Here is a 27,451-nt window from a genome sequence, read left to right as displayed (position 1 = left end):
GCACAGAAGGTCCTTCACCTTAAAGCGGGAGTCCGCCGTGTTTTTTTTTTTTTTTTTTTTTAAAAGCCAGCAGCTACAAATACTGCAGCTGCTGGCTTTTAAAATAGTGACACGCGCCCGGGATGTCGGCACCCGAAGCCGATCTCTCGATCGTCTCTTGGGTGCTGCCTCCGCCATCTTGGGTATGGGAATCAGGAAGTGGAGCCCTTTCGGCTTCATTTTCCGGTTCCCTACTACGCATGCGCGAGTCGCGCTGCGCATTAAGGATGGTCCCGCTGCCTCTGGGATCCGTGTGTTTCCCAACAGGCAGCGGGGAACTTTAGGAAAGGGGCGTAGATTCTGCGGAAAGGGGCGTACCTTCTGCAGAATCTACGCTGGAAGTGGGTGCAGATACCTGTACTGTACAGGTACCTGCACCCCCCCTCCCCCCTGAAAGGTGCCAATTGTGGCGCCGGAGGGGGGGGGGGTTCCAATGAGCGGAAGGTCCACTTTAAAGCATAAGTAAACTTGGCCATAAAAATGTGTGTGTGTGTGTGTATGTGTGTGTGTGTGTGTAAAATATATATATATATATATATATATATATATATATATATATATATATATATATATATATATATATATATATATATTAATAATTTTTTTTTTTTTTTTTTTTTGAGCCCACAGGTGGGTTATGCCATTAGTATGCACGGAATATTAGAACATTATTGCAGACTTGCATGTCATATGGTTTTGTCCAGCACTGTAGTGAAGCAGCTTCCATTTTTGCTAAGTCTGTCTTCCAGGTCCCGTGCCTTCGCCCAGTTGTTAGGCCAGGCAATGATGTTGTCACTACCATGCATATGCTTGGGATACAGATCAGGGCCGTAAATATTCACTGAGCTGCTCAGTTAATGACATTTGTTTTAAATAGTCTTTACTTCCACTATAATGCATAGAATGCATTAAAATGGTTGTAAGCCGCTGGGGCTTGAAAAAATAAAAAAAATAAAAAAATCATGCAAGGCAGTGTCATAATGTGCATCACATCCCCGCACATTATGAGAAACTTACCTTAAAATGAAGCCCTCCCGCGCCACGATGTCACAGCTGAGATGGCTGAAGTCACAGCCTCCGGTTACATGAGTGTCCAGGGGCACGATGATGTCACTCCCACGCATTTCTGCGGGAGCCACCATTCCTGGCACAGGCTCTGAAGGTCTGGCACTGTAAGCCAAACCTTCAGAGCGCATGCGCCAATGATGTCATTTGTTGCATGCACTCTGAATATCTCCTAAACTGTGCATGTTTAGGAGATATTTACAGGACCTACAGGTAAGCCGCCTTATAGGCTTACCTGTAGATAAAAGTGGTAGGACAGAGTTTACTCCTACTTTAAGGTGAAAAACCTTTAAAGTGGGAGTAAACTTCCATCTCTGATTTCTACTTACTAGGTAAGCCTATGAGGCTTACCTACAGGTATGGTAATTATCTCCTAAACATGCACAGTTTAGGAGAGATTTACTGTGCATGCAGCCGGGGACAGCGGAGAATGCACTGTGAAGGAATGGCCCGTAAACAGCGGCTCCTGCACACATGCGGAAGGAAGACCAGGTGAAGATGGGAGCGCCTGCAGCGGTGACAGCAAGTCGCTGGAATTCTTCGTTTTCAGGCAAGTTTAATATAATGTGCTAGTATGTAATGCATATTGGCACATTATGGCTTTACATTACCTTGCAAGTTAGAGGGAAATAAAATAAAAAAGCGCCTAGTGGTTTATTACCGCTTAAAGGCTTTGATGATTTGTATGGGAAGTAAGGCTGCATCTTATTAGTTGGTTAGTGTGGGGTATTGAAGTATAGGTTTATATAAAGCGTCATTCTATTCACACTTTGAACGTGCATACCAAAGACTATTAAAATAGGACTATAAGCAAAACTTTTTTTTATTTGGGTTTAATTTCTGAGATTTTCCTTCAAGAAAGTGAAAGGAAATCTCTGCAATGTAATGGAATTCCTTTGGGATCCTTATGTCAGCAGAACTAACGTCCCTATAGGAAGCATTCCCCTCTACTGTTCTGCGGACAACCCAAAATGTAGTATATTCTTTTACTTTCAATGATAATGGTAAACAGGACAGAGGGTGAATCTTCCTAATGGGGACACAGACAGAAATAAAAGCTGACAAGTGTTCTAATCCCTCTCCCCTCTGTCCAAAAAAGAGAAAAGGATTTGCCATTAGTTGGACTTTAATTTTGTGCCTATCATGTTTGTTGCTGTACATATGTTGTGTTTCCTGCCTGTGTTCCTCTTTAAGGTAAATTGGCTCCTGAAGGGAGGTGGGCAGTACATTTTAAAGTGATTTGTAAAGTCTCAGGGTTGGTTGGTGTTTTGTAATTTTATTTAAAAAAGAAAATAACAAAAATGTAATGCCTCCTCTATGCCGTAGTTTTGCACAGAGCAGCCCGGATCTTCCTTTTCTCGGGTCCCTCTTCAGCTCTCCTGGCCCCTCCCTCCTATTCGGTGCCCCCACAGCAAGCATCTTCTATGTGGGCACCTGTGACCCAGTCCCCTTTCTCTTCTCATTGACTGACTTTTACAGTAGCTGGAGCCAATGGTGCCACACTGCTGTCTCAGCCAATGAGGAGGGGAGTCCCGGGCAGCCGAGACACTCCTACAACATCGCTGGATCTAGATGGGGCTCGGGTAAGTATCAGAGGGGCTGAGGGTGGCTGCTGCACACAGAAGGCATTTTATCTTAAAGTGGGAGTCCGCCGTTTTTTTTTTTTTTTTTTTTTTTATGCCAGCAGCTACAAATACTGCACCTGCTGACTTTTAAAATAATGACACTTACCCGCCCAGCGTGCCCGCGATGTCGGCACCCGAAGCCTATCTCTCGATCGTCTCTTGGGTGCTGCCGCCGCCATCTTGGGTTTGGGAATCAGGAAGGCTTTCGGCTTCATTTCCTGGTTCCCTACTGCGCATGCGTGAGTCGCGCTGCGCAATAAGGATGGTCCCCGCTGTCGCTGGGATCTGTGTGTTTCCCAGCAGGCAGCGGGGGACCTTCGGAAAGGGGCGTAGATTCTGCGGAAAGGGGCATACCTTCTGCAGAATCTACGCCGGAAGTGGGTGCAGATACCTGTACTGTACAGGTACCTGCACCCCCCTCCCCCCTGAAAGGTGCCAATTGTGGCACTGGAGGGTGGGAGCGTTCCAATGAGCGGAAGGTCCACTTTAGGGTGGACCTCCGCTTTAATGTAAAGAATGCATTAAGATAAAAAAAACTTCCTTTACTTTAAGACTCCTTAGGAGATGCCTGGGTAACTTTCTGGCATCAGATGCTTGCGGCATTGGTTCCACTATAGAGGTGTGACATTGGTGTGTTGGTGATGTTCTGCTGCAGCTGTCTGGGTGGAGTCACTGCCCTTGGTTCCTTTTCTGAGCCCACAGGCACAGCAGGACACACATTAGCCTTTTCTCTGACACAGCCAACCAAGTCCAACAAAAGCGCTCAGGTTTTGGCATTTCATTCTTTCCCTGCACTGCTCTCGATTAAGCATCTGGATGTTTTCTGGACCCCTGCAAGTTCTGATGCGTATGCTGAACCTTCTTGTTACAAATATGGATTGTCTTTTATGGCAGTCATTTTGATTTTGTGATGCCGGTCACTCTGACACTATGGATATATTTTATAGATGCATGTTGCAACCTGTTGGATATCGTCAGGTCTCAATGCGATGTTACGTGGACATTGAACAGTGGGATGCTAATTGTTTGCAACAAATGGGATAACTAATGGTGCTGGATTACAGTCTTGAGGACCCTGAACTTAGATCACCATGGGGGAGTTCAAACCTGGACTTTCCCATGGTAACCCTCCTTTTTTTTTTTTTTTTTTTTTTTTATTTTTTGTGTGTGTGTTATTGCTACTGTCTTATTTTATAAATGATAATATGAAGTTTACAGGGGAATTCTACTTGTATACCCTGATATTTTTAATATTTTGTAAGTACAATAAAAATAGTTGTTGATGAAGTAGCTTTACCTCTTAATGTTCTTGACTGTTTTGTATATTCAGAAAAGGGGTTGCCAGTCAAGCCAGTAAAATAGGTTATTTTGATGGAAGAGGCTTTTGCTTGCTTCAGAACAGCTTCTCTGCTTATACATGTCTATGGGAAAGCAAAAGCAGCTAGAAGCCGGTCTGAGGGAGGTCAGTTGTGCCTGTCAATACATTCAAAATATTCTCAGAGTCTTTTCAAAGTGATGTCAAAAGACAGCCCATCGACACAGGCCCCTAAAGTATAACTCAAGAGAACGCTGTCTGTCTGTTTTTTATTGCTGCTGTCCTTGTTGGGCAGATTCACTCTAAAAGAGAGGTTTGGCTTTAAAAAATGTATACTCCCCTAGGTGAATGCAGAATCGATCCAATGCTTCATCTGTACGCTGCCGGTTCTGTAGTGAGAACTAAGCGATCAAACACAGCTGATTACTCGGTTCTCCTCCTCTGCTCTGAGCAGAGAGCCATTACTGTCAGTCACTGACTCTGCTCTCCTCTCCAGTGCTCATTGGAGGGTTTGACTGTGGAGGGGCTGGGAGAGTCTGGCTCAGGCTCTTAGCGGATCACTGAGGTTGAGCCAGGTGCCCATCCAGGCTTCTGGGTGGATTCCAACCATATGATTGGGATCTTTCCACAGTCTGAACAGGCTCTGTGACAGTGGGCTTTAACCCACTGTGGACTAAAAACAGATCATATAGCCAAAATAAAGTTTTGGCTACACTTTAACTGTTCTAGTCACCAGGAATAAAAGTTGCATCTAAAATTTGAGTTCCCATGGTATTCTGTAAATGGCCAAGAGGAAAAAGGGGTGGACAAACGACACCAATGCTGCAGTCTGAGACCCACAGCTCTCATATCCAGAGCAGGATGGAACTACAGTGGGGCTCTACTATCAGGCAAAAAACATGTAATTATTTTAATGCACAGCGCAGTGATCCACCCATACAGAGGTTACATTTGTTCATAATTTACCAAAATCTCTGTTCCTGGAGGTGGTCATTTGGGTGTTGGGGGTCCATTGTCAGAGTGTTCTAATAGTTAACTTTTTTTATTTATTTTTTTTCTCCTCAGTATGATCTCTCAGCATCCACGTTTTCTCCGGATGGCAGAGTGTTTCAGGTTGAGTATGCAGCTAAAGCAGTGGAAAATAGTAGGTAAGTGATTTGCTCATTTTAAAATAATGACTCTTTCCGTTTTTCAGAGAAGACCCATTTTATTTTATATCTGCCCTCATCCCAAAATGTCTAATTTGATACTGTTAAGGAATAAATTATCAATAATTTAGTACTTTTTATTAGGCTTATTGTATCACAGAAATCATTTAAAGACCTTAAATTTGATTACAGTATGCCAAGGTATTTATAAGTGCCTCCCATAAGGTAAAGTTTAACTTCTTATGCCCAATTATGGCAATCGCCCATACCCTTATGACCACTCAACTAATATTGAGTAGGCTCTTTTTGCTGGCAAAACAGCCCTCCCCCATTGGGGGAATAGACTCCACTAGACCTCTGAAGGTATGCAGTGGTAACCCACACAAAGCAGTCAGCAGCAGATCTTTTAAGCCCTGTTGTGAGGTGGGGCCTCCGTAGATTGAACTTTTTCTCATGACATCCCACAGATGCTTGATTGCATTGAGATCTGAAGAGTTTGGAGGCTGAATCAACACCTCAGACTTGTTGTGTTCTTCAAACCATTTTTGCAGTGTGGGAGGATGCATTATCCTGCCAAAAGATGCCGTGAAGGGTGTACTTGAACAGCAACAATGGTTGGGTAGGTAGTATGAGTCAATGGAACATCCACATAAATGGCAGGACCCAAGGTTTCCCAGCAGAAGATTGCCTAAAGCATCAAACTGCCACCATTGGCTTGCCTTCTCCTCTTAGTGCATCCTGGTGCCATCTCTTCCTCAGGTAACATGCACCCGACCATGGTGATGTGATTCATCAGACCAGGCCACCTTCTTCTATTGCTCCATGGTCTAGTTCTGATGCTCACACGCCGACTGTAATGCTTGTGGACATGGGTCAGCATGGGCACCCTGAGCAGTCTGCAGCCACACGACCTCATACACAACAATGTTGTCTTTTTTTTTTTGTTTGTTTTGTTTTAAAACATCTACTTCAGGGATAACATGTTTACTTGCTGTCTAATATCTTTCTCACTTTCAGGTACCATTGTAACAAAATTCCATGTCATTCACTTTAGCTGTCAGTGGTTATGGCTGATCGGTGTAGATACATTGCAAAGGCAGCTTCTGGCCTGCTCCTGTCCTTGGATACTAAGACATGCCACTCCAAACATTACTTCATACTTGCTGCTGAGTGGAGGTGGTTCAAGCTTTAATCACTTGATCTGTCTCAATGTTGTAATAGAAATGCCATCTCAAGCACCCAGGGAGATGGGTGGTAATTTATCACCAAAAATCAGCTCTCTGCTGGTGAGGAAATGGCTAGGGTGCAAAAAGTCGACCACAGACTCTGTGCATATATGTGGGAAAACCTGAAAGTAAATCAAACAGACAGTGTGATTTCTGGGGCAATCTGTGAGCTGCTTTCCTTGTTCAGCACTTACAAAATCTGTTATTTTGACCAGTAATGGTACTTTTAGCGTTATAGAAAATGACCTGTGTATTCGGCTCTTTGAACCATTTTGAATTTGCTTCTTTGTTTCCAGCACAGCCATTGGCATCCGATGCAAAGACGGAGTTGTGTTTGGAGTAGAGAAGCTTGTCCTTTCCAAACTTTATGAAGAAGGTTCTAATAAGCGTATTTTTAATGTGGATCGGCATGTTGGAATGGTAAGAACCTTGGAACTGGCTTGTAAAAATAAAAATAAAAAAAAAAATGCAGAAAATCTAGTTGCAGTTTTCTGGTTTGTCTTCTAACATTATAACCAAAGGGGTTGATTTGATTTACTAAAGGATAATTGACTGCAGTTGCTCCAGAACTTGGTAAATGAAGAAAGCTTTACTTTAAAAAGAGTACCCAGTCATGTATAAGGAACATTTTTTTTTTTTTTTAATAAAACAGCGTTTTGCTTAGACATGATTGGATGATGGAAGTCAGCAGAGCTTCCACTCATTTTACTAAACTCTGGAGCAACTGCACTTTGCAGAGTGCACAGTCGATTTGCCTTTAGTAAACCAACCTGAAAGTGAGGGAATTTGTCTTGGTTTACTTGCTGAAGAAAAGAAATGCAAGTAAGATCTGACTTTTGCATAGCATTGGAGTAGGGTCCTCTTCTTAAAATCATTTAAAGCTTGGTGTATAAGGGTAGTGCACCCTCAGAAGTAAACCCTTCTGTAACCAGCAGACCTGAATTAATTTCTATCAGGCTTGTGTGTGTGTGTATACATTCAGAACAGGCACTAGTAGTAGGACTCCTATAATCTGCACTGATATATTGAGAGTTTACTCAAAATCAGTTGCTTTGGAAAGTGCAGCACCAGCAAGCTGAAGAAGTACTGTGCTCAGTTTGCAATGCATGTTGATTTTTCATAGTTTGTTAAAAGAAGTGACTCTATGTGAAAATTCACTTTGCAAAAGAATGTCCACTTGCCTAATTTACTGAGCTAAATAAAAAATGCATTTTGCAACCTCCTATATCTAGTGACTGCTGTGACTTCAATCATCCAGTTGTGTGCAAGCAAATTCCTGTGCGATTTTTGTGAGTTTGGATGTGTCAGCTTCCACAGCTACCCAAATTTGAGCCTGGGACTGGCATGGTAGGTGTCAAAGGGTACATTGGAGGGAGCTCCCTTTAGTGTATAGACCAGGAGGAGACACTTATTACATCACTTCCAGGTTCAGAGCTGTCACTCCCTGGCAGCTCTTGGCAAGGGAAATGGCTAAGGAGCTTGATTTGTTCTCTGTTGGCTTCAGTATTGTGCAGGGAAGGCACTGGGGTCCAATAGACCCCCAAAGGCTTACCTATATGTTCTGAAAATATCTTCGTAACGTGCACCATTTAGGTGACGTTTACTTTGTAGTGCACCGATGAGGTCATCGGCGCATTGAAGAAAGGGCCCTCCGTGCTGTTTCTTCTCCAGCGTGTGCCGTGACTGTTGGCTCCTGCGGGCATGTACGGGTGTGACATCAGAGCTGGAGTCTGCGGCCCCAGAAGGAAGAGGGGTGAAAATGTATGCTTCCATTGCTTCGTTTGCAGATAAGTGCTACATAATGGGCTAGTGCCCCTTATGCTTTTACTTTGCAGGGGAAAAAAGAGGAAGTAAAATCCATCATGGTTTACTTCCTCTTTAACGTCTTTTTAGTGATAATATGGGTTGATCAGCTGTTCTAATACCATGTGTTATAAAAAACGGTTTTATTCTCCAGGATCCCTGCTTTAAGTAAATGATATTTAGGGGTGTTAACTAATCTTCAGGTTTAAAATTTGCATTTTTGCATTACAATTGTGTTAAAGTGCACAAGTGGCTGTGGCAGTGAAAGGTCATCTCCACATTGGTCTAGTCTATATTTATCTGTATGGGGAAGTTTGGTCACATTGTTTTTTTTTTTTTTTTTGGTTGGAAATTCATTTTGTAAACTATACTGTAGAGCTACCCAAATATTGTGATTTTGAATGGATCCATCATGTAACTATGTAATGATTATATGTGGATTGCAGGCTGTAGCTGGACTTCTGGCTGATGCACGTTCCTTGGCAGACATTGCTAGAGAGGAGGCCTCCAACTTCAGATCCAACTATGGTTATGATATTCCATTAAAGGTATGTTTGCATTTGTAGCAAATCACTTTTTTGTTTTTTGTGACATTGAATACACATTGTTTTCTTTTTTTACACCCCCTTGCAGCATCTTGCAGACAGAGTGGCCATGTATGTACATGCATATACACTGTACAGTGCTGTCAGACCTTTTGGCTGCAGGTATGTGATGGAAATTAACTTTTATTCACCACTTACAAGGCATAAAACTCCACTTTAGCTTAGCAAGGCTTCTTTGGAAAGTTTAAATCCCGTTTCCTCTATTCTTTCTGTAGTCCAGCCTGAAGCGTGCAAATCTTTCTTGTACTGTTTAATTTTCTTGGGTGGTGTCAGACGCTTCTGAAGTTGTCAGTTACTGAAAGTATATCACAGAAAGGATGTGCAATCAGAAACCTTTTTAATTCACATGTCTGCTATCTTTCTAATTGTCTCTTGCTGTTCTACAGTGGGGGTGCAGTTCTATTTTTACATGCTCAGCATGGGCAGCCAACCTTCTGTATTCACAGTGCATCAAGTGGGCCACTCATCTAGGAAGCAAGTGGAGATCACTGGAATAGTGGTGATTTCCAACTTCAATTGGGCCAGGTATAGTATATATTGTGCATAGTTACATTGGTCCAAGCTAGACCAATGTAACTATGTATAATATATACCCTGTCTGGAGTTCATCTTTAAGAGGTAATAGCAGTGATCTCTACTAACCTTATGTAATGTAGTTTCATAGTAGGTAAGGTTGAATAAAATGCTAGTCTACCCAGTTCAACCTGTGTAGGTGTCTGTGTGTCAATGTCGATAATCATTTCCCATAACTCCTATGTTATGGGAAATGACAGTGTCGCTGTCTTCAGTATAGTTACAATTTCTATAAACCAGTAACATGTCCACAGTTTTTTGTTGACCACTTTTTTTTTTTTTTTCTTTAAAGTTCATAGTTGGCCCGTATTCTGCCTCTTTGGGTTCTTGAGTATGTATGGTGGTCTTGATAACCAGCAACACAGTGACGGAGGAGACAGGCCGGCCCAAAACTATTTCTACTTTAGAACATATTTGGTACACAAGAGCTAGATGTAACAGATCAGAGTCTTTGAAACACCTTCACTACATCAGCTTTTTTTTCCATACAGTTTCATGTTGGGATCATACAATGAAGATGACGGAGCTCAGTTGTACATGGTTGACCCTTCAGGTATATCCTACGTAAGTGTTAATAATTTTAACTGCAGTAGGTCCAACTATATCTAGGAATATCGTGTTTGTCATTCAGTGTCACTTGATGTGTAAAATTAGACAATTGCCTTCTAAAGGGTAACTCCACTTTCGCAGGGGAGAAATAGTGCAGCAAAAAAAAAAATATACAATTGCTGCACGAGTCGTATTGTAATTGGTATTAAAAATGACCGTTTGCGTTCCATCTGCAGTCCTGTCATTTTCAGTAATATGCAATGTGATATTGCAACCTGAAGGAGTTTTGGTGTACAGAATGCCTCAGACATGTCAATTCCTGCTTGTGTGATTGGCTCACTGACTTTCCCAGAAGTCTGCACTAAGATAAAAGTCAGATTTTTGGCATCCCCTGCAACAAAAATCTAATTTTTGGTGAGATACTCCCAAAGGGAAATAATGTCTAAAGGGATGCAGACTCTGCCACTTTCCTCATTAGAATTCTGTAAGTGCAGCAGCTGATCATTACAAAACCACTCTAGTATAGATTCACTCTGGACATGGACACAAACAGCTATTTCTTTAGAATAACAAAAGGTAAGAATCTGCAACAAAGTATGTTTAAATCCTTGAAATGTACATAGATCACCCGGAGGGGAATGTTCTCCCCCCCCCCCCCCCCCACCAAAAGTGGAGTTACTCTTTAAGTAGTTTTGTGTGGTACAGTGCTCGGAATTAGTGCTGGGGTCAGCTCTGCTGATCTGGTCTTGAATCCTCCTGTAAAATAAAAGGCTGATGAGAGGAACTTTTGTGAATAGAATTGAAAATATATTCATGATTTGTTTGTGGATGTTGAGCACAAAAACAGCATTAGTGATTTTCAGGGGACAGTCGCCCTCTTTTTTTTTTGGCATAGTCTAACAGTGAATGACATACACTGGAATACATTGTTCTATGTCTATACGGGAAACAATTGTAAAATTGTGTACTTCTTTGTATGCTACAGGGTTACTGGGGATGTTCTATTGGTAAAGCCAAACAAGCAGCCAAGACAGAGATTGAGAAGCTTCAGGTGAGTGTGACATTTTTTCTATATGGTTAGGACAAAAAAAGCAATATAGGAAAAATTATATCCCGATATGTTGGAGCTGTCAAACAAGCTATCTTCTGCTTAACTTTACACTGAGTTCCTTAAGAGTAGAATGGTCAAAGCTCTTCCCGACAGTAGGCTAAAGCGTTGTTCTAGCAACACGCTTGATGACAGCGCCAAGTTCCTTTCAAGTTTTCCCACTGCTTGTATAGAGCAACACCAGCCTGACCTGTAGCCGCGCAGCTACTCAGTGTCATTGTCCGCCTGCTAGGTTCACACAAGCCTAGGTTCACATTAGCGATGCAGGAACCAGCACAATTCCATCGCATTTCTCCCGCAGGCAGCTCACACTGCCCAGTACAAGTGTCAACACAATGTTATTGAGACCCCCAGATCGGTTCACAGATGGCAGTGCAAACTGGATTCGGACAGGAATCGGATCGCATGGGTGAGAACACCCATGCGATCCGATTCCAGTGCAGGAAAAAAAAATCCCTGCACTTCTTTTGGATTCTGCAAAAAAAAAACAATGCGAGTAAGGCGAGTACGCCTGAATACACTGATCAGTGCTGCCAGCCATTGGCGGCTGGTTTTTCCAGCATATCCATGCAACTGATGCCAGTCATGAGACTGGCTTATGTTGAACAGACACCTATACACACGGGCCAAAAGTCAGTCATTTCCTGCCAAACCAACTGATTTCAGGCCAGTGTGTACAAGGCTTTAGGGGTCGACCAGAGATGGTATGGCTGGGGAGAGAAGAGCTGATCATGGATGTCTCCCAGCCAGGCAAAGTGGGACACATGACATTTTATCAAGTGATTGAAAGTCTGTTCCATCCTTTCCAATGTAGAATAGTGAAATTGGGTACCCTGATGTACTTGCTGACATGTACAAAGGAAAGGATTCCCTACAGCAGCACATCCGCGTAGTCCGTAGGAGTGGCAACCTCAGCCTGGACTCCAGCCGTGCCAAGCCCCAATGCGTTTCACTCCGCTCCCAGTAGCTTAGTCATGGGGGTACTTACTGACATGTCTGTTCCATTGCATGTAATGTATACACTAATCCTCCTAATAGTGCCGCCTGATGTTTTGTGTTTGACAGATGAAGGAGATGACATGTCGGGAAGTGGTGAAAGAAGTTGCAAAAATGTGAGTATAGACACACTGGGGACATCAAAGATGTAAACTAAAATGTTAAGCCATAGTACTTTTCTATTTTTTTAACTGTTTGCCGACTGCCTTCCTGTAAATGTAGGTCATTACTTTGACATTAAATACTGTTATGGCAGCAGCTAGCTGCCATAACCCCGGAATCTTTTTGAGCGGGCATATCTGAATGATGCCTACAGCTACAGGCATCATTTGGATATTGTCTTTTTCAGCCAGCGATTCCCTACACCATAAGAATGATCATAGCGGCTGTTCCGCCACTTGATCATTCTAACTGGCGGCGAGAGGGGATGTCCATGTTATGACGTCACGCCCGGCCTCTGCATTCAAACAAATGTCGCTGCCTCGGCTGGAAACCCGAGATGTTCTCTCTTTTTTTTTTTTTTTTTTTTTTTTATTTCAGGATTCCCAGCCTAGAGGTGAGATGTGGGGTCTTATTGACCCCTTGTCTCACTGTAAAGAGGACCGATCATGCCATATTCCTATTACAAGGGGTATTTACATTCCTTGTAATAGGAATATAAGTGATCAGATTTTTTTTTCTTTTTTTTTAGAATGTCAAACCAAAAAAAGTAAAATTAACAATATAAAAATGTAAACGGCCCCTGTCCCCGTGTGCTCGCACGCAGAAGCGAACGCATACGCAAGTCCCATCTACATATGAAACTTCTAGACCTCCTCTATAGCTCATGCAGCCAGTAAAATTTTTTAAAGCTTTACCTATGGGGATTTTGTAAGTAGTGACGTTTTGGCGTCATTCCATGAGTGTGTGTAATTGTGAAGCGTGACATGTTGGGTATCTAGTTACTCAGTGTAACTTCATCTTTCAGAAAAAAAAATTGGGCTAACTTTTTTTTTTATTTTTTAAAAGCATGAAACTTTTTTTTTTTTTTTTTTTTTTTTTTCTTTCAAAAAAAGGTGTTTGAAAAATTGCTGCGCGAATACCGAGAAAAAGATGCAATGACTGCCATTGTATTCGCTAGGGTCTCTGCTCAAAAAAATATATATATAATGTTTGGGTGTTGAATGTAATTTTTCTAGCAAATAAATTTATGAATTTTACATGTAGGAGAGAAATGTCAGAATTGGCCTGGATGGGAAGTTGTTATGGGTAAATGAGAGATCTGGGGTCTTTTTTTTTTTTTTCTTTTTTTTTTTTTTTTTTTTTTTACCCCAGATGTCTCAATAAAGAGGACCAGTCATCAAGGTGGATTTGATTTAAATCAAGTTTATTTTAAATTATGAATTAAATCAGAATTTTTAAAGAGCAACTGTCATCTCTGTCCTGCAGCGGCTCCTCCTTTTGACCTGCTGTTGACTCACTGACAGTCCCATTCACTTGGGACGGCTGGTGATGCGGCAGTGACACAAGGTGAGGGATGTGACGGCAGCAGGTGAGTGGATGCCCCCTAACAGACGCTGCCATGATGGATCTGAAATGACAGGTGATTTTTAACCACTTCAGCCCCAGAAGATTTGGCTGCTCAATGACCAGGACATTTTTTGCAATACAGCTCTGCGTGGTTGTGCGATTTTGTACCCAAACAAAATTGACATCCTTTTTCTCACAAATAGAGCTTTCTTTTGGTGGTATTTGATCACCTCCTGTGGTTTTTATTTTTTGCGCTCTAAGCAAAAGGGCGTCAATTTAGAAAAACACTTTTGTATAATATCCAAAATGGGGAAAAACAAATTTTATTTATTCTTTCCTCAGTTTAGGCCAAAAACACAATAAGCGAATATGGATTGGTTTTCGCAAAAGTTATTTTTGTCTACAAAATAGGAGCTAGATTTATGCTTTTGGCACATTTTTTTTAGACTGACAATTGTACAGCCATCAGTGCTATAAAAATGCGCTGATTACTGTATAAATGACACTGGCAGGGAGGGGGTTAACTGTCTTCTCCAGTGTGTGTGTTGCAACTGTAGGAGGGAAGGGACGGACTAGGGGAGGAGAGAGATCAGTGGTCATACTTGGTATGCCCGACCGGTCATCGCGTGCGCGCACACACCTCCTACAGCGCCTTTAAAGGGATAATGTACAGTTAAGGAGGCTCGACCAGGGGAGTTAACCTGCCACAGTAAAACTGGGGCAGCCAGTCAGGAACCAGTTAAATGTAAGGACTCATTCTTGCTGGTAGTTAAAATCTTTAATATTTGCAAAAAAATGAAGGTTTCCTATTTTAGAATAATAAGCTGCCAGGTTAGTGAAACAGCGATGTCAGAACTGATGTTAATGGGTTGATAACACATACCGTATTTTCCGGCGTATAAGACGACCTTTTACACTTAAAAAAACCTGAGCAAAAAGGAGGGGTCGTCTTATACGCCGGGTCAGCTGCTGGGATGCCTTCTGGATGTCCGGTAATACTGTATGTAGCTTCGGCTACATACAGTATATACCACTGATCCAATCCCAGTGAGCGATGTATTCAAATGAATACAGAGCCTGCTCGGATTGGAGTAGCAATCTCTGCCAATCCGAGCAGGCTACACACAGTAGCCTGCTCCGATTGGCTTTGAGAGTGAGGCGCGGGCTGATGATGTAACAGCCTCCGCCAATCCCAGCAGGCTTTGTATTCATTAATAGAATACATTGCTCGCCGTGATTGGCTCCAGCAAGAAGGAAGAAGGAAATGGCTCCAGCAAGAACGAAGAAGAGCGATATGAAGCCTCGGAATGGGGGGTCGTCTTAAACGGTGAGTACGGGCAAAACATTTTAAAAACCTGTACAGTTAGGGGGTCGTCTTATACACCGGCAAATACGGTAGTTGGAAATCTACTCAAATTCTTTTATTAAAAGAATAATATATTACATATCCTTGTATCTGCTTTAGGTTGGATTCATACAGGCGTTTGTTTTTTTTTTTTTGTTCAGTCACGTGATGAGTCATCAGCTGTCAGCGGAGATGACTCATCGGTTGTTAAGGATGCGGCAGCCGGCTTCCCGGCCCCCTTCTTAGCAACCAGCTATATCCAGTGTGTTTTTTGTGGGGGAGCGTTAAAAAACAAAACAAAAAAAGTCTTAGTGGAGAAATGAATGTCAGTGGATGATCTTCGTGTAAAGAAACGTCAAATGAAACAAACTAAATTGTTAAATGAACAATCAAAGTTCACACAACAATAAATGAATATCCTTACTAATTATTTAGTGAACTAGTGTGCCACACTACCCTATTGCCTTACTCAAATATGAAAAATCAATGAATTTAAAAATGAATAAATAAATTAAAACATAAAATAGGTGATGGTGAACTTTCCTTTTTAGACAGTGGATGATCTTCGGCTAATATCCACTATCCCATAGAGATGCATGTATGTCTGTCTTTCATCCGTCAGCGGATGAATGAAAAACGGACATACGGAACACGCCCCTGTGAAAAGGGGCCTAAACATTAATGTTTAGTGACTGAAGTGCATAAACAAAATCTTTAAACAAAAGAACTTAAACTGAATATATCAGCTGGGTCCACATAAACACGGTCCTTTTCTTCACAGCACGACTTCTCATGTTTTATTCGGCCACCAGGCCTTGCATTTCTTTGTTGCATTGCCTGCATTTTGCACACATTCCTGATTTACCCATGGGTAGAGGAATGTCATTAAAATATTCCCAAACTTTTTTTTTTTTTTTTTTTTTTTTTTTTTTTTTTTATGGCCGCCTGCCATTTTGCTCCTCAGAGGAGGAATAAAGTACTTCAATGTGCAGAAAGATCACACGGTTTATAAGCTTCTTAGGTTTAACTTTAATTTTGTATTGTCTCATGGTTACAGTGAAATTGCGTGAAAACATGCACTGCATTAATGTAATCTCAGCTTGCTTAACTTGGATTCATTGAATGAGTTTACCAAAAATTTAAATACTGCAGAATATACAGACTCGTGCTACATAACTAAGCTCCATTCATGCTAAATAAATTATTAATGTATCTTAAATAGAAAACTAGAGCGATTTTTACTCCAAAAGCATTTTAGCATTTTATTAAAATCATTAAATGATTTGTAAAAATCATGGCAGCGCGAGGGGCAAGCTTTTTCATCCTTGGTGTCAAACCGGGAGCAAAAAAAGACAAGGAAAGCTTCATCACCTTTTATAAGAAGAGGTGTCTGAAGAAGGACCTTTTGTGGCATGATCAGATAGTAATTTAATGAAAGCTGCAGATACAAAAAAAGGTTTAAGTTCACTTTTAGCAGTACATGAAGATGTAATTGGGGTTTTAGCAGTTGGGTTTACATCTACAATTACAGGCTGTAAAAAAAGAATACGTTCTGATATCAGAATGATGTTGTTTTATAACCATAAAATGTACAGGCCAGAGTACAATCAGTGCCTGTTAGAGGAGTTTTTATGTTGGTAAGATTTAGATTTTAAATAAAACTGGGTAAGACGGGTAATGACCCACTTTTATGTATTTATATATTAGTAAGATCTGGTTTTATATTTATAAAAAATTAATAAAAAATCTGATGTAGCTAGTCTGTAGACAAACTTTTTATTTTTTTTTTCTTCTTCTTTTTGCAGAATCTACATTGTCCATGATGAAGTAAAAGATAAAGCTTTTGAACTAGAACTGAGCTGGGTTGGAGAAGGTAAGGACATGTATTTTCTTTTTTTATAAAACTGGTCATGATACTGAAGTCAAATATCTTGATATAGTTTGAAGTTTTTTAGTAAACACATCCTGATGGGGTCAAGCTTACCATTCATGTCATGGTTGTGTAGTTGGGTGATCACAGCAGACTTATTTTGCTCTTGGTAGGTGATCATATATTTCCAGAAAGGTTAAAGCAGAACTCCAGCTTTTCCTCCCCAAAACAGATGCATTGTGCATGTAAATGATTCCACAACTCCAATGTCAGTTTCTCTGTATCTTACTTTAGCTGTAAAAGGCAGGTTTCTGTGTCTGTGATGTCACTCCTCCTTCTGGCTGAATTTCTAAGTTTCTGCCTCCCTGTTTCTTTGCTATTCCAGTCCTATACTACATGTCCCATGATCCTTTGAGCCTCTAGTTTTAGGGTGGGCTATGGGAGTCACTTAAAGGAGCTGTGGGAGTTGATGTGGACGGGTCTAAGGTTTACTGTGGGTGTTTCTGAGCCTTTATGTGGGTGGTGATTAGAGAAGAAATGGAATTGTGTTATCCCTGCCTACACTACATTCCTCCATGCGGGGTTTAGGGAAGAAGCAGGAAGTGGAGCTTTAGTCAGAAAATTAAAGTGAATCTGAAGGCAATTTTTTTTTTCATTTTTAAAAAGTAATAAACTGTTTATACTTCCCTGGGCTTTGTAATGGTTTTGCAGAGAGCAGCCTTGATTTTCCTCTTCCCCCCCCCCCCCCACTGCCGCTTTACTAAGAGGGCACTCATGCAGGCAGCCCACACAGAAAACGCATGGCTACACTTACCAAACATGGGTTGCTCACTGTGTCATTTAGGCTGGGTTTGCATCTGCGTGTTTCTGAATGCATGGCAACCCACATAGAAAACACACACTTTGATGTGCGTTTCTAAAATGCGCAGCAATGCATGTTGCACTTTCATTACCATTCAGACTTCTCATTTGCACGTTTCCGAGTGCATGACAACCTGTAAAAAAAAAAACAAGCTCTTTACTGCATGTTTCGTAAATAAAATCACATTTGCCTTACCATTAGTTTGCATCTGACTGCTTCCAAATGCACGGCAACCCAAAATAAAAAAAGTGTGCTTTGCGGCAACATTTTGAAAAAGCATGGCAACGTGCATCACACTTGCCATTTGTTCACATCTGCACATTTCCAAATGAGTGGCAACCTGCACAGAAAACGTGTGCTTTGCTGTGCATTTCGAAAACTCATGTTGTGCTTGGGGTACTATTCATTCACATCTGTGCATTTCCGAACGCAAGCAATTTCCAAGAAAAAGCATGCATTTTCTGTGTGATAGTGATTCTGGAAGTCACGTGACTTTCATGTGGTGCTGTGTGTACCATTATTTACCCCTCCCAGTAGCAGCATAGCTAGCTTTCAGAACACGCTGTGTATGAAGGCATGTACTATGTGTTTTTTTATTTTTATTTTTTTGGAATGATGCTTGGATTTGTGAGGTGGGACTTGGGAGGTGTTGACTCTTTCTGTAGATGTAATTGAGTGGGATTGAATGTATTCCATCCCACCCATTATCAGAGCTGTGAAGGAAGATACATAATTTGAACAGTCTAAGCCCTTGTACACACAGTCGGAGAATCCATCGGAATGTGTCCTATCGGACTGTGTTGTCGGATAATTCGACTGTGTGTGGTATGCATCGGACTGATTCCGTCGGAATATCCATCGGACCCAATTTTCCAACTTGTTGGAAATATTTTCCGACCAACTGGTCCGATCAGACATACTCCGATCGTGTGTAGAGAATTTTGATCGGACAAAGTGCCACGCATGCTCAGATCAAATTCCTACATCAAAGGTATTGGCTACTAGCCTAAACGTAGTCCCATCGTAACGAAATTCCATCATCATGTTCTGAATGATCGGATTTTTCGACAACTTAGTCCGACCGTGTGTATGCAACAGTTTTCGGACAAGATCCGATGGATTTGGTTGTCAAAATCTCCGACCGTGTGTCTACAGGGGCTTAGATGTAGGTATGTTGCAGCCTACAGAGAGATTGGACACTGGCAGACAAATTAGACCTGCCCAGGATAACCCCTCCTACTATCAGTATGCCTCAGAATTTTGCTAGCGTCCTAGGAGGGTTCTTCTTCTTCTTCCTCCTTCTTTTTTTTTTTTTTTTTTTTTTTTTTTTTTTTTTTTTTGGTAATGTTTTCAGGATTTTGACTGGTAATTACTAAGGAAGTGAAACTGATCAAATCATCTGTGCAAATTAATGGACAGCCTGAAAACATGACCTGTTGGGGCATCTTAAGGACTGGAGTTGAGAAACACGGTGTAAAGCCCCATACACACTATCAGATTTTCTGCATATTTTTGTTTTCATATTTACCAAAACCATATGATGAGGTCTCCGCAGCAAGATTTGTCGCAAGATCACTTTTATGGGCAGTAGGAGAGGTGCGTCCCCACCACTTACCAGAGCCATTGGAAGCGACGGAGACGATCCGATGCTGTGGCGCGATGGGCAGCAAGTCGAGTGAGGGCATGATGGCCCCCACTCGACAATGCCCTTGGAGGACTGGAGCAATGTCAAATACTACTCCCGCCCAGCAGCCTTAAAGTGAAGTTTTTATTTTTTATTGCTTGTTGACCCCAGATCTCCCATTAAAGAGGTCCTGTCATGCTTTTTTTTTTTTTTTTTTCCTCTCTATTACAAGGGATGTTTACAAATATAATAAAATATATTAGAATAAAAGTGATCCCACATTTTTTTTCTTTGAAAGGGGCAGTGTAAAAATAAAATGAGTTAAACAATTAATGTAAAGCTTCCCATCCCTCCGTGCTCGCCCTCAGAAGCGTACATAAGTCACACCCACATATGTAAACGGTATTCAAACCACATGTGAGGTATCGCCGTGATCGCTAATGATTATAGCACTAGACCTCTGTATCGTTAAACTAGTAACCTGCAGAAGTTTTTTTAAACGTCACCAATGGAGATTTTTAAGTGCCAAAGTTTGTCACTATTCCATTATTTACTTGGCGGAACATTTTTTCACAATATAGAAAACAATTGGGCTAGCTTTACTGCCCTGTGTTTTTTTTTTTTTTTTTAATTTATTTATTTATTCAAAAAAGTGTATTTTTTTTCAAAACAAATTGTGTTTGTAAGATCGCTGTGCAAATGGTGTGACACAAAGTTTTGCAACGCTCTCCATTTTATTCTCTAGGAATGGGAAACAATATGGGGGAAAAAAAATAAAATGATGTTTGGGGTTCTAAGTAATTTTTGAGCAAAAAAAGATTTTAACTTATAAGCGAGAAGTGTCAAAAATAGGCTTGGTCCTTGAGTGTTTAAGCAGCATGTGGCTTTCTTGACTCATCAGTGCTTGTTATCAGCCTCCATTGACTTCAGTTGTAAAGCTCCACAACTGCACCTTAACAGCACCAATAGCACTTATGGAGTGCTATTAAAGCATTTATAGTGTTAGCTGGGCACTGGGGAGAGACGGTCAAGGTTCCGTATCCCAGAATACACTGAGAAATAAGAGCAGGAGAGGACAGAGCAGTTCCAGCCACTTCATGGTTGTACAGAGCCGCTGTGTGGCAACACCAACTTCTGTGTGCAGATAAAAGCATCAATCCAGCCAGCAATACTGACTGTCAGGGAGGAGCGGGGGAATTGACAATTATTGCCAGTGGCCAAGTTCTTTGTTTCAGCAAAGCTGAGCTGGAGTAAGCCAGATGTTAGAGATCAAAGTATACAAATCCTTTTTGTGGAGAATTCACAAAAATGTCTGCTATAACACTACAGCCTAACCTCCCCTTATAGTAGATCATTTGCTCTACATCACTTCCCGCTCAAGCACCTTCCACTAGAAAACAAACACTTTCACTATAATTTTTAAGCATTCTTGATGCCTTTTTTCAATGTTTCAGAAATGCAATAAAAACAAATCCTAAAAGCTATAGGCCTGTTAATGAGTATTGCTTCATTCTTCATAATCGAAACGTGTGTGATTAAGCCCTAAGAAAAAAAAACAGTTGGTCTCATTTGAAAGCTCTTCATTTCTTCTAGAGTTTGTCTTTGTCAGCTATACATTGCAGCCATATGAAGTCTGGCACGCCGTTAACAAAATCTTCAGATAAACCTTCCTCTGCATGAAGTTGCAGTGCTACGTTCCAAAGTTGGGAGTTATTTGCTAACCTTTGTGGGCACTTGGACAACTTGCTTTCTTGATGCTTGGGTTCAGAAGGCAGTATCCCAGGGCTACACACCAACATGCTCTATGACCCCCTTCTCGGTTTTACACCTCCAACCTTTGGATTAGTAGCTTGAGCCCTCTTAACCGGTTCCCGACCAGCGCACGACAATGTACGTCGACAGAATGGCACGGGCAGGCATATTGGCGTACAGGTACGTCCAATCTTCAATGCCGCCCTGCCATCGGGAGCGCGCCACCAGCGGCGCACTCCCGCGCTGGTTGGGACCCCTGTGAGTCCGGTCGCGGGACCCGCGGACTCGATCGCCGCGGGCATACCCGCGATCGTCTCACGGGACGGCTGAATGGAGGAAATGCCGTGTAAACAGCATTTCTCCATTCTGCCTAGCAACTAGTGACGCTTATCTCTGCTCCATGTGATTGGAGCAGAGATCAGTGTTCACTAAATGAAAGCCCAACACCCCTAGGAACACTTAACCCCTACACTGCCACCCACTGGTTAACCCTTTCACTGCCAGTGTCATTTACACAGGAATCACTGCATTTATATAGCAGTGATTACTGTATAAATGACAATGGTCCCAAAAATGTGTCAAAAGTGTCCGATGGGTCCCCCACAATGTCGCAGTCACAATAAAAATCGCTGATCGCCGCCATTACTAGTAAAAAAAAAAAATAATAAAAAATTATTAATAAAAATGCTATAAAACTATCCCTATTTTGTAAATGCTATAACTTTTGCGCAAACCAATCAATAATCGCTTATTGCGTTTTTTTTTTTATTTATTTTTTTTTTTTTACCAAAAATATGTAGAAGAATACGTATCGGCCTAAACAGGGAAAAAAATGTTTTTTTTTATATATTTTTGGGGGATATTTATTATAACACAAAGTAAAAAATAATGCGTTTTTTTTTCAAAATTGTCGCTCTATTTTTGTTTATAGCGCAAAAAATAAAAACCGCAGGGGTGATCAAATACCACCAAAAGAAAGCTCTATTTGTGGGAAAAAAAGGACGTCAATTTTGTTTGGGAGCCACGTCGCACGACCGCGCAATTGTCAGTTAAAGCGACGCAGTGCCGAATCGCAAAGAGTGGTCTGGTCTTTGACCAGCAAAATGGTCCGGTCTGTAAGTGGTTAAAGAGGGATTTCACTGTAAAAAAAAAAATTATTAAAAGCCGGCAGCTACAAATACTGCAGCTGCTGACTTTTAATAAATGGACACTCACCTGTCCCAGGGTCCAGCGATGTCGGCAGCCAAGGCCGATTGATCTCTTGGCTGCTGCCGCCGCCATTCTAGGTGAGGGAAGTGAAGTGATGCAGCTTTACTTCCCGTGTACCTACTGCGCATGCACAAGTCGCGCAGCACCATGGGAATGGTCTGCGCTGTCTCTGGGACCTGTGTGTGTGTGTCCCAGCGCGTCGGGACAGGAAGAGGCATAGACTCCCATGGGAGTCTATGCCCAGAAGTGGGTGCAAATACCTGTCTTGGACAGGTATCTGCACCCCCCCCCCCTCCCCCCTGAAAGGTGCCAACTGTGACACCGGAGGGGGGAAGGGTTCCGATGAGTGGAAGTTCCACTTTAGGGTGGAACCGTTCTTTGAGGCTTCTGAACCATGGTGCCATTTGCTCCATTTTGGATCTCAAAGGTTTTGATGTGTTTGACTCCAGAAAGACCACATGGAATTCACTAGATCTGTCATAACCAGGGACGCTTTCTGACTTTGGATATCCAGGTATGCGTACCTGCATGTCCCTATCTTTCCAGCACATCAAATTTTCCAATGTTTTTCTGTGTTTTTCCCCTACAGTACCATTTCATGGCCCTGCCCTTTAGCCCCTCATTTGCACCCCAGGTGATGAGGGAAAGCTGGCCATACATTATACAATTTTCTTGTACAGCTTTTGTTTAGATTTGCCAAAAACCATATAATATGAAGTCAAACCTAAACACTTTTAATATGTATGCAATCAAGGCAGGCCCTTGCACTACATAGTTGAAGGTAAATCTAAGGGAAATTGAATAAGAACATTGTGTGATCTGTTGAGGAAACAATCTGCGTGGGCCCTGGTGACAACGTTGCTGTTACTTCTCAGATGTTACAGTTGTTCAGAACCTTCAGAAATTGTCACTGGAACCAACTCATTGTTTGAATATCAGGATCTAGTCCTAGACATCACGCAGGCCAGAGTTTTTTACAGGTGAAACGCCAGACTCGCTCAGATTAGTTCAGTCTCTCCAGTTCAGGAGTTGTCAGATTTTCTGTTTTGACATGAGAGTCTTGGACTTGAAGATCGCTTCCTTCAAGGCAGTCCCATGAGGCCGGGTTTCCTCCAGACTTCTAGCACATGACATTCTGTTGTGTGAAAAGCCACTCGGGTTCCTGGACAGATGGCATTGTTTGGCACCAAGGGCTAGGTTGTCGTTGGCTTAGTAATTTATAAATCTGGCTCTGGAATTGGGCAAGTCCTTCCTTATTTACTTTTATTTTTTTAAGGATGTGTTGCTCCACTTTGTACTGCTTTTGGACATCCCAGAGGTTACATATTTCCTTTGTCCCTCCTCAAGAAAATAGGATTTTTAGGCTCTTGTAGCCGTTTTATTGTACTGTCCGTAATAGTGATTAATTACTGCATGTGTGTGTGTGTGTGTGTGTGTGTGTGTGTGTGTGTTTTTTTTTATTTTTATTTTATTTTTTCACCAACAACGCACCATTTATAGACTAAAGGCCTGATTATTTAATATAAATAAAATGGAGTATGGTCTGTTTTGACCTTAATCTCAAATCATTCTTCCACTAATGTCTTTCTAGTGTAGGGTAAGATTAACAGGAAGAAGGTGGTTGCTGTGGGGAACAAGAATTACTCTTCTTAGATTATGAAACTGTAGTTTTAGCTTTTATTTCTAGGGGTAGAGGCATATGATGGCTAATTTAAATAAACCTCTGAGAATATCATTAGTGATCAGAACTGGAAAAGCTTTAAAAGGAAAATGCTGTGTTGGCTTTTTGTCACATTTGGCTTTTCTCATTTACTTTGACACACAGAATCTGGCCTCCCTTGGTCAACAAAGGCAGTTATTTTGGGCACTTTCATGCCTAAAACCCAGCGTGCAGCAATGTGTACTAATTTAATGCCAGTTCTTCAGGACCCCCACAGGGTTAGGTGGTGGGATGAGTCAGAAGTTGGCCATACACTTTCCAATGTTACAGATGTGAGCATTTTACATAATCAGACCATGTAATAATTAGCTGCACAATAATAAATATTTTGGGTGCTTATTATAAAGTTTAAGGCCTGGCTCACATCTATGTGGCTCTGCGCAGGCATGTGAGCCTGCTGTTCCTGTATTTACTGCGTGGAAAAGGTCCCCGCACCTTTTGTTTAAACAAGGCCAAACAGAAACCGCACTGTTTTTCAGTGCGTGGGGATGCCATTAAGCTTTTTCTTTAAAGCACCATGTTTTGGCTGCGGCAATGCATGCAATTTACATGCATACCCACACAGATTTGAACTTAGCCTGACATTAAGAATTAAAGAGATATATATATATATATATATATATATATATATATATATATATATATATATATATATATATATATATATATATATATATATATATATATATATACATACATACATACATACATACATACATACATACATACATACATACATACATACATACATACATACATACATACATACATACATACATACATACATACATACATACATACATACATATACACACACACACACATACACACACACACACATACACACACACACACACACACACACACACACACACACACACACACACACACACACACACACACATACATACATACATACACACACACACACACACACACACACACACACACACACACACACACACATACATACATACATACATACATACATACATACATACATACATACATACACACACACACACACACACACACACACACACACACATACACACACACACACACACACACACACACATACACACACACACACACACACACACACACACACACACATACACACACATACACACACATACACACACATACACACACATACACACATACACACATACATACACACATACACACATACACACATACATACACACATACACACATACACATACATACACATACATACACATATATATATATATATATATAATTTGCCTGCTCTGTGCAGTAGTTTTGCACGGAGCAGCCCGGATCCTATTCTCCTGGGGTCCCATTCCGGTGCTCCAGGCTCTTCTCTCCCACTGGGTGTCCCCGCAGCTTGCTCTGGGGACACCCAATTAGGTGCGCTCCTGAGTAACAGCTCTGTGTATCCATTTACACACGGAGCAGCAGCTTAGCCCTGCCCCCTCCATCTCCTGTTTTTATTTTTTGGCAGCAGTGGGAGTTATTGGCTCCCGCTACTGTCAATCACAGCTATTGAGGAGTGTGAGTCCCCGGAGAGGCAAGGCTCTCCTGGACATCGCTGGATAGAGATGGGGCTCAGGTAAGTATTGGGGGGGCTGCAGCGCACAGAAGGTTTTTCACCCTCCTGCATCGAATTCAGGAAGGTAAATAACCTTGTGCTTTTACGCAACCCCTTTTAACTGTGTTGGCCCAGGGATCAATCCCTTTTCTCTCTTACAAGATGTCAGCTCAAATCAGAAAAAAAATTACATACACATATCTATGGTGTAAGCAAAGACCAGCATTACTTTTGCCTCTTTAGTTTTTAGGGAGAGATTTGTCTGTGTGACCAAGTTTTTCATGCATAGAAGCTAGTATATAAAGAGCATAGAATCTTACCTAGTGGCATTTGTACACCTGATTATAGTTCAACATAACAACAATTTAGAGCTTTAACAGGTATAATTATTTTAACTTAAAAAAAAAAAAAAAAAAAAAAAAAAACATGAGGGCAGTCCTGGCTCTCATTCCAGCTGCTTTTGAAAATACTAGTTGCCTGGCTGCCAGGCTGGCTTCTTGACTTCAATACTTTCAGGGACACAGACTTAGAACAAGTATGCACCTAAAATCTTCAAACTCGCATCGAGATTACGGTTGCTAACTCTAGTATTTATAAATGAATACATTATTTCACACAGTGTAAAAATGATGTGCTACAGAAATGGAAATTCACTTCTAAATGAAGCATGACGTTTTCTTTTTAACAGTTACTAATGGAAGACATGAAGTTGTACCGAAAGACATCAGAGAAGAAGCTGAAAAATATGCAAAGGTAAATGGATTGATTTGAATCCAGTCCCAATCTTCTTATTTCTATATTTTATCTAGACCTCTGACAATGTTTTTTCCCATAACAGGAATCTTTAGAAGAAGAAGATGACTCTGATGATGACAACATGTAACTTAATTTTTGATTATGTCAAATTTATTTCCAATCGCTGTTTTTATATGTATGTATGGACCTGAATAAATTTTGTGTGGCAACTGGCAATAATAAAACCACTGTTTACACAACTTGCTGAATGGCTGCAGTATACATTATTATAAGATGTGTGTGATGTACAATGTTCTTTACTGCTTTTAGAGTTCTAGTAGCCACAGGATGTGCAAAAATGTTAACAGGGCCTATGTGGCCTAGCACTTGGCTCTCGGATGCAGATGGAATTTAGGCAGCAGCAACAATTTGGCAGTACAATAAGGCTGAAGTACAGGAACTGCCTTTATTGCATGCTTTGGTACAGCTTGGCACAATGTAAGTATGCACAAATGCCTGATGGACCCTTTGAGGAAGCTGGAAATCATTGTAGTGTTCAGAGCTACTACAGAGATAACCTAAATCTTCCAGCTCTTTCTCTCACGTTCAACGCAAGCAGCTGCCCCACTGCACACTGATCACAGGGGGTTACTCACTCAGAACTGCTGCCATTCATAGAATGCCCTGTATTTTTTCAATTAATAGAAGTCATTCTCTGATTGAACAAGGTGGAGATTGTAGTGTCATTGCCTCTCCTCTCCACCTCATGCAGTCCGAGAATGACTTGTATTCATTGAAAAAAAGGCATTCTTTGAATAGCAGTGGTGCTGAGCAAGCAACCCCGGTGGTCAGTGTGGCAGTCACTCGCATAGAATCTGGTAGGTTAGTTTTTATTAGGTAGAGCTTGTAAATATTTGTTTGATTTTGTAAAAAAAAATTTTTATTTTTTTGAAACTGCAACACCAATTTTGCAGTTTCTAAAAAAAAAAAAAAAAAAAAAAAAAAAAAAATAATACAAATATTTACTAGCTCTACCTAATAAAAACTAAGATATGATTCTATGCGAGTGACTGCCACACTGGCCACCGGGGGTTGCTTGCTCAGCACCACTGCTATTCAAAGTGCCTTTTTTTTTTTTTTTCAATGAATACAAGTCATTCTGACTGTGTGAGGTGCAGAGGAGAGGCGATGACA

General features: G+C 41.3%; 1 protein-coding gene across 1 annotated transcript in view; it reads left to right on the top strand.

Annotated features, from left to right (window-relative positions):
• PSMA3 (proteasome 20S subunit alpha 3) overlaps positions 1 to 26,517 on the top strand; it is a 29,772-nt gene extending 3,255 nt beyond the window's left edge. The window contains exons 2-11 of the mRNA XM_077464460.1: positions 5,110 to 5,192; positions 6,715 to 6,838; positions 8,668 to 8,769; positions 8,855 to 8,928; positions 9,891 to 9,963; positions 10,934 to 10,999; positions 12,122 to 12,168; positions 16,712 to 16,779; positions 26,211 to 26,275; positions 26,361 to 26,517. Of these exons, the coding sequence (XP_077320586.1) occupies positions 5,110 to 5,192; positions 6,715 to 6,838; positions 8,668 to 8,769; positions 8,855 to 8,928; positions 9,891 to 9,963; positions 10,934 to 10,999; positions 12,122 to 12,168; positions 16,712 to 16,779; positions 26,211 to 26,275; positions 26,361 to 26,405 (747 nt within the window). The 3' untranslated portion in view covers positions 26,406 to 26,517. The remainder of the gene's footprint in view (positions 1 to 5,109; positions 5,193 to 6,714; positions 6,839 to 8,667; positions 8,770 to 8,854; positions 8,929 to 9,890; positions 9,964 to 10,933; positions 11,000 to 12,121; positions 12,169 to 16,711; positions 16,780 to 26,210; positions 26,276 to 26,360) is intronic.
• Positions 26,518 to 27,451: the final 934 nt, after the last annotated feature.

Source organism: Lithobates pipiens, unplaced genomic scaffold, assembly GCF_037356315.1.
Source record: "Lithobates pipiens isolate NorthernLeopardFrog02 unplaced genomic scaffold, aLitPip1_a1.2 Scaffold_30, whole genome shotgun sequence".
NCBI lineage: Eukaryota > Metazoa > Chordata > Amphibia > Anura > Ranidae > Lithobates > Lithobates pipiens.
Note: the sequence above shows the minus strand (reverse complement) of the source record. Positions and strands in the feature narration are given on the sequence as shown.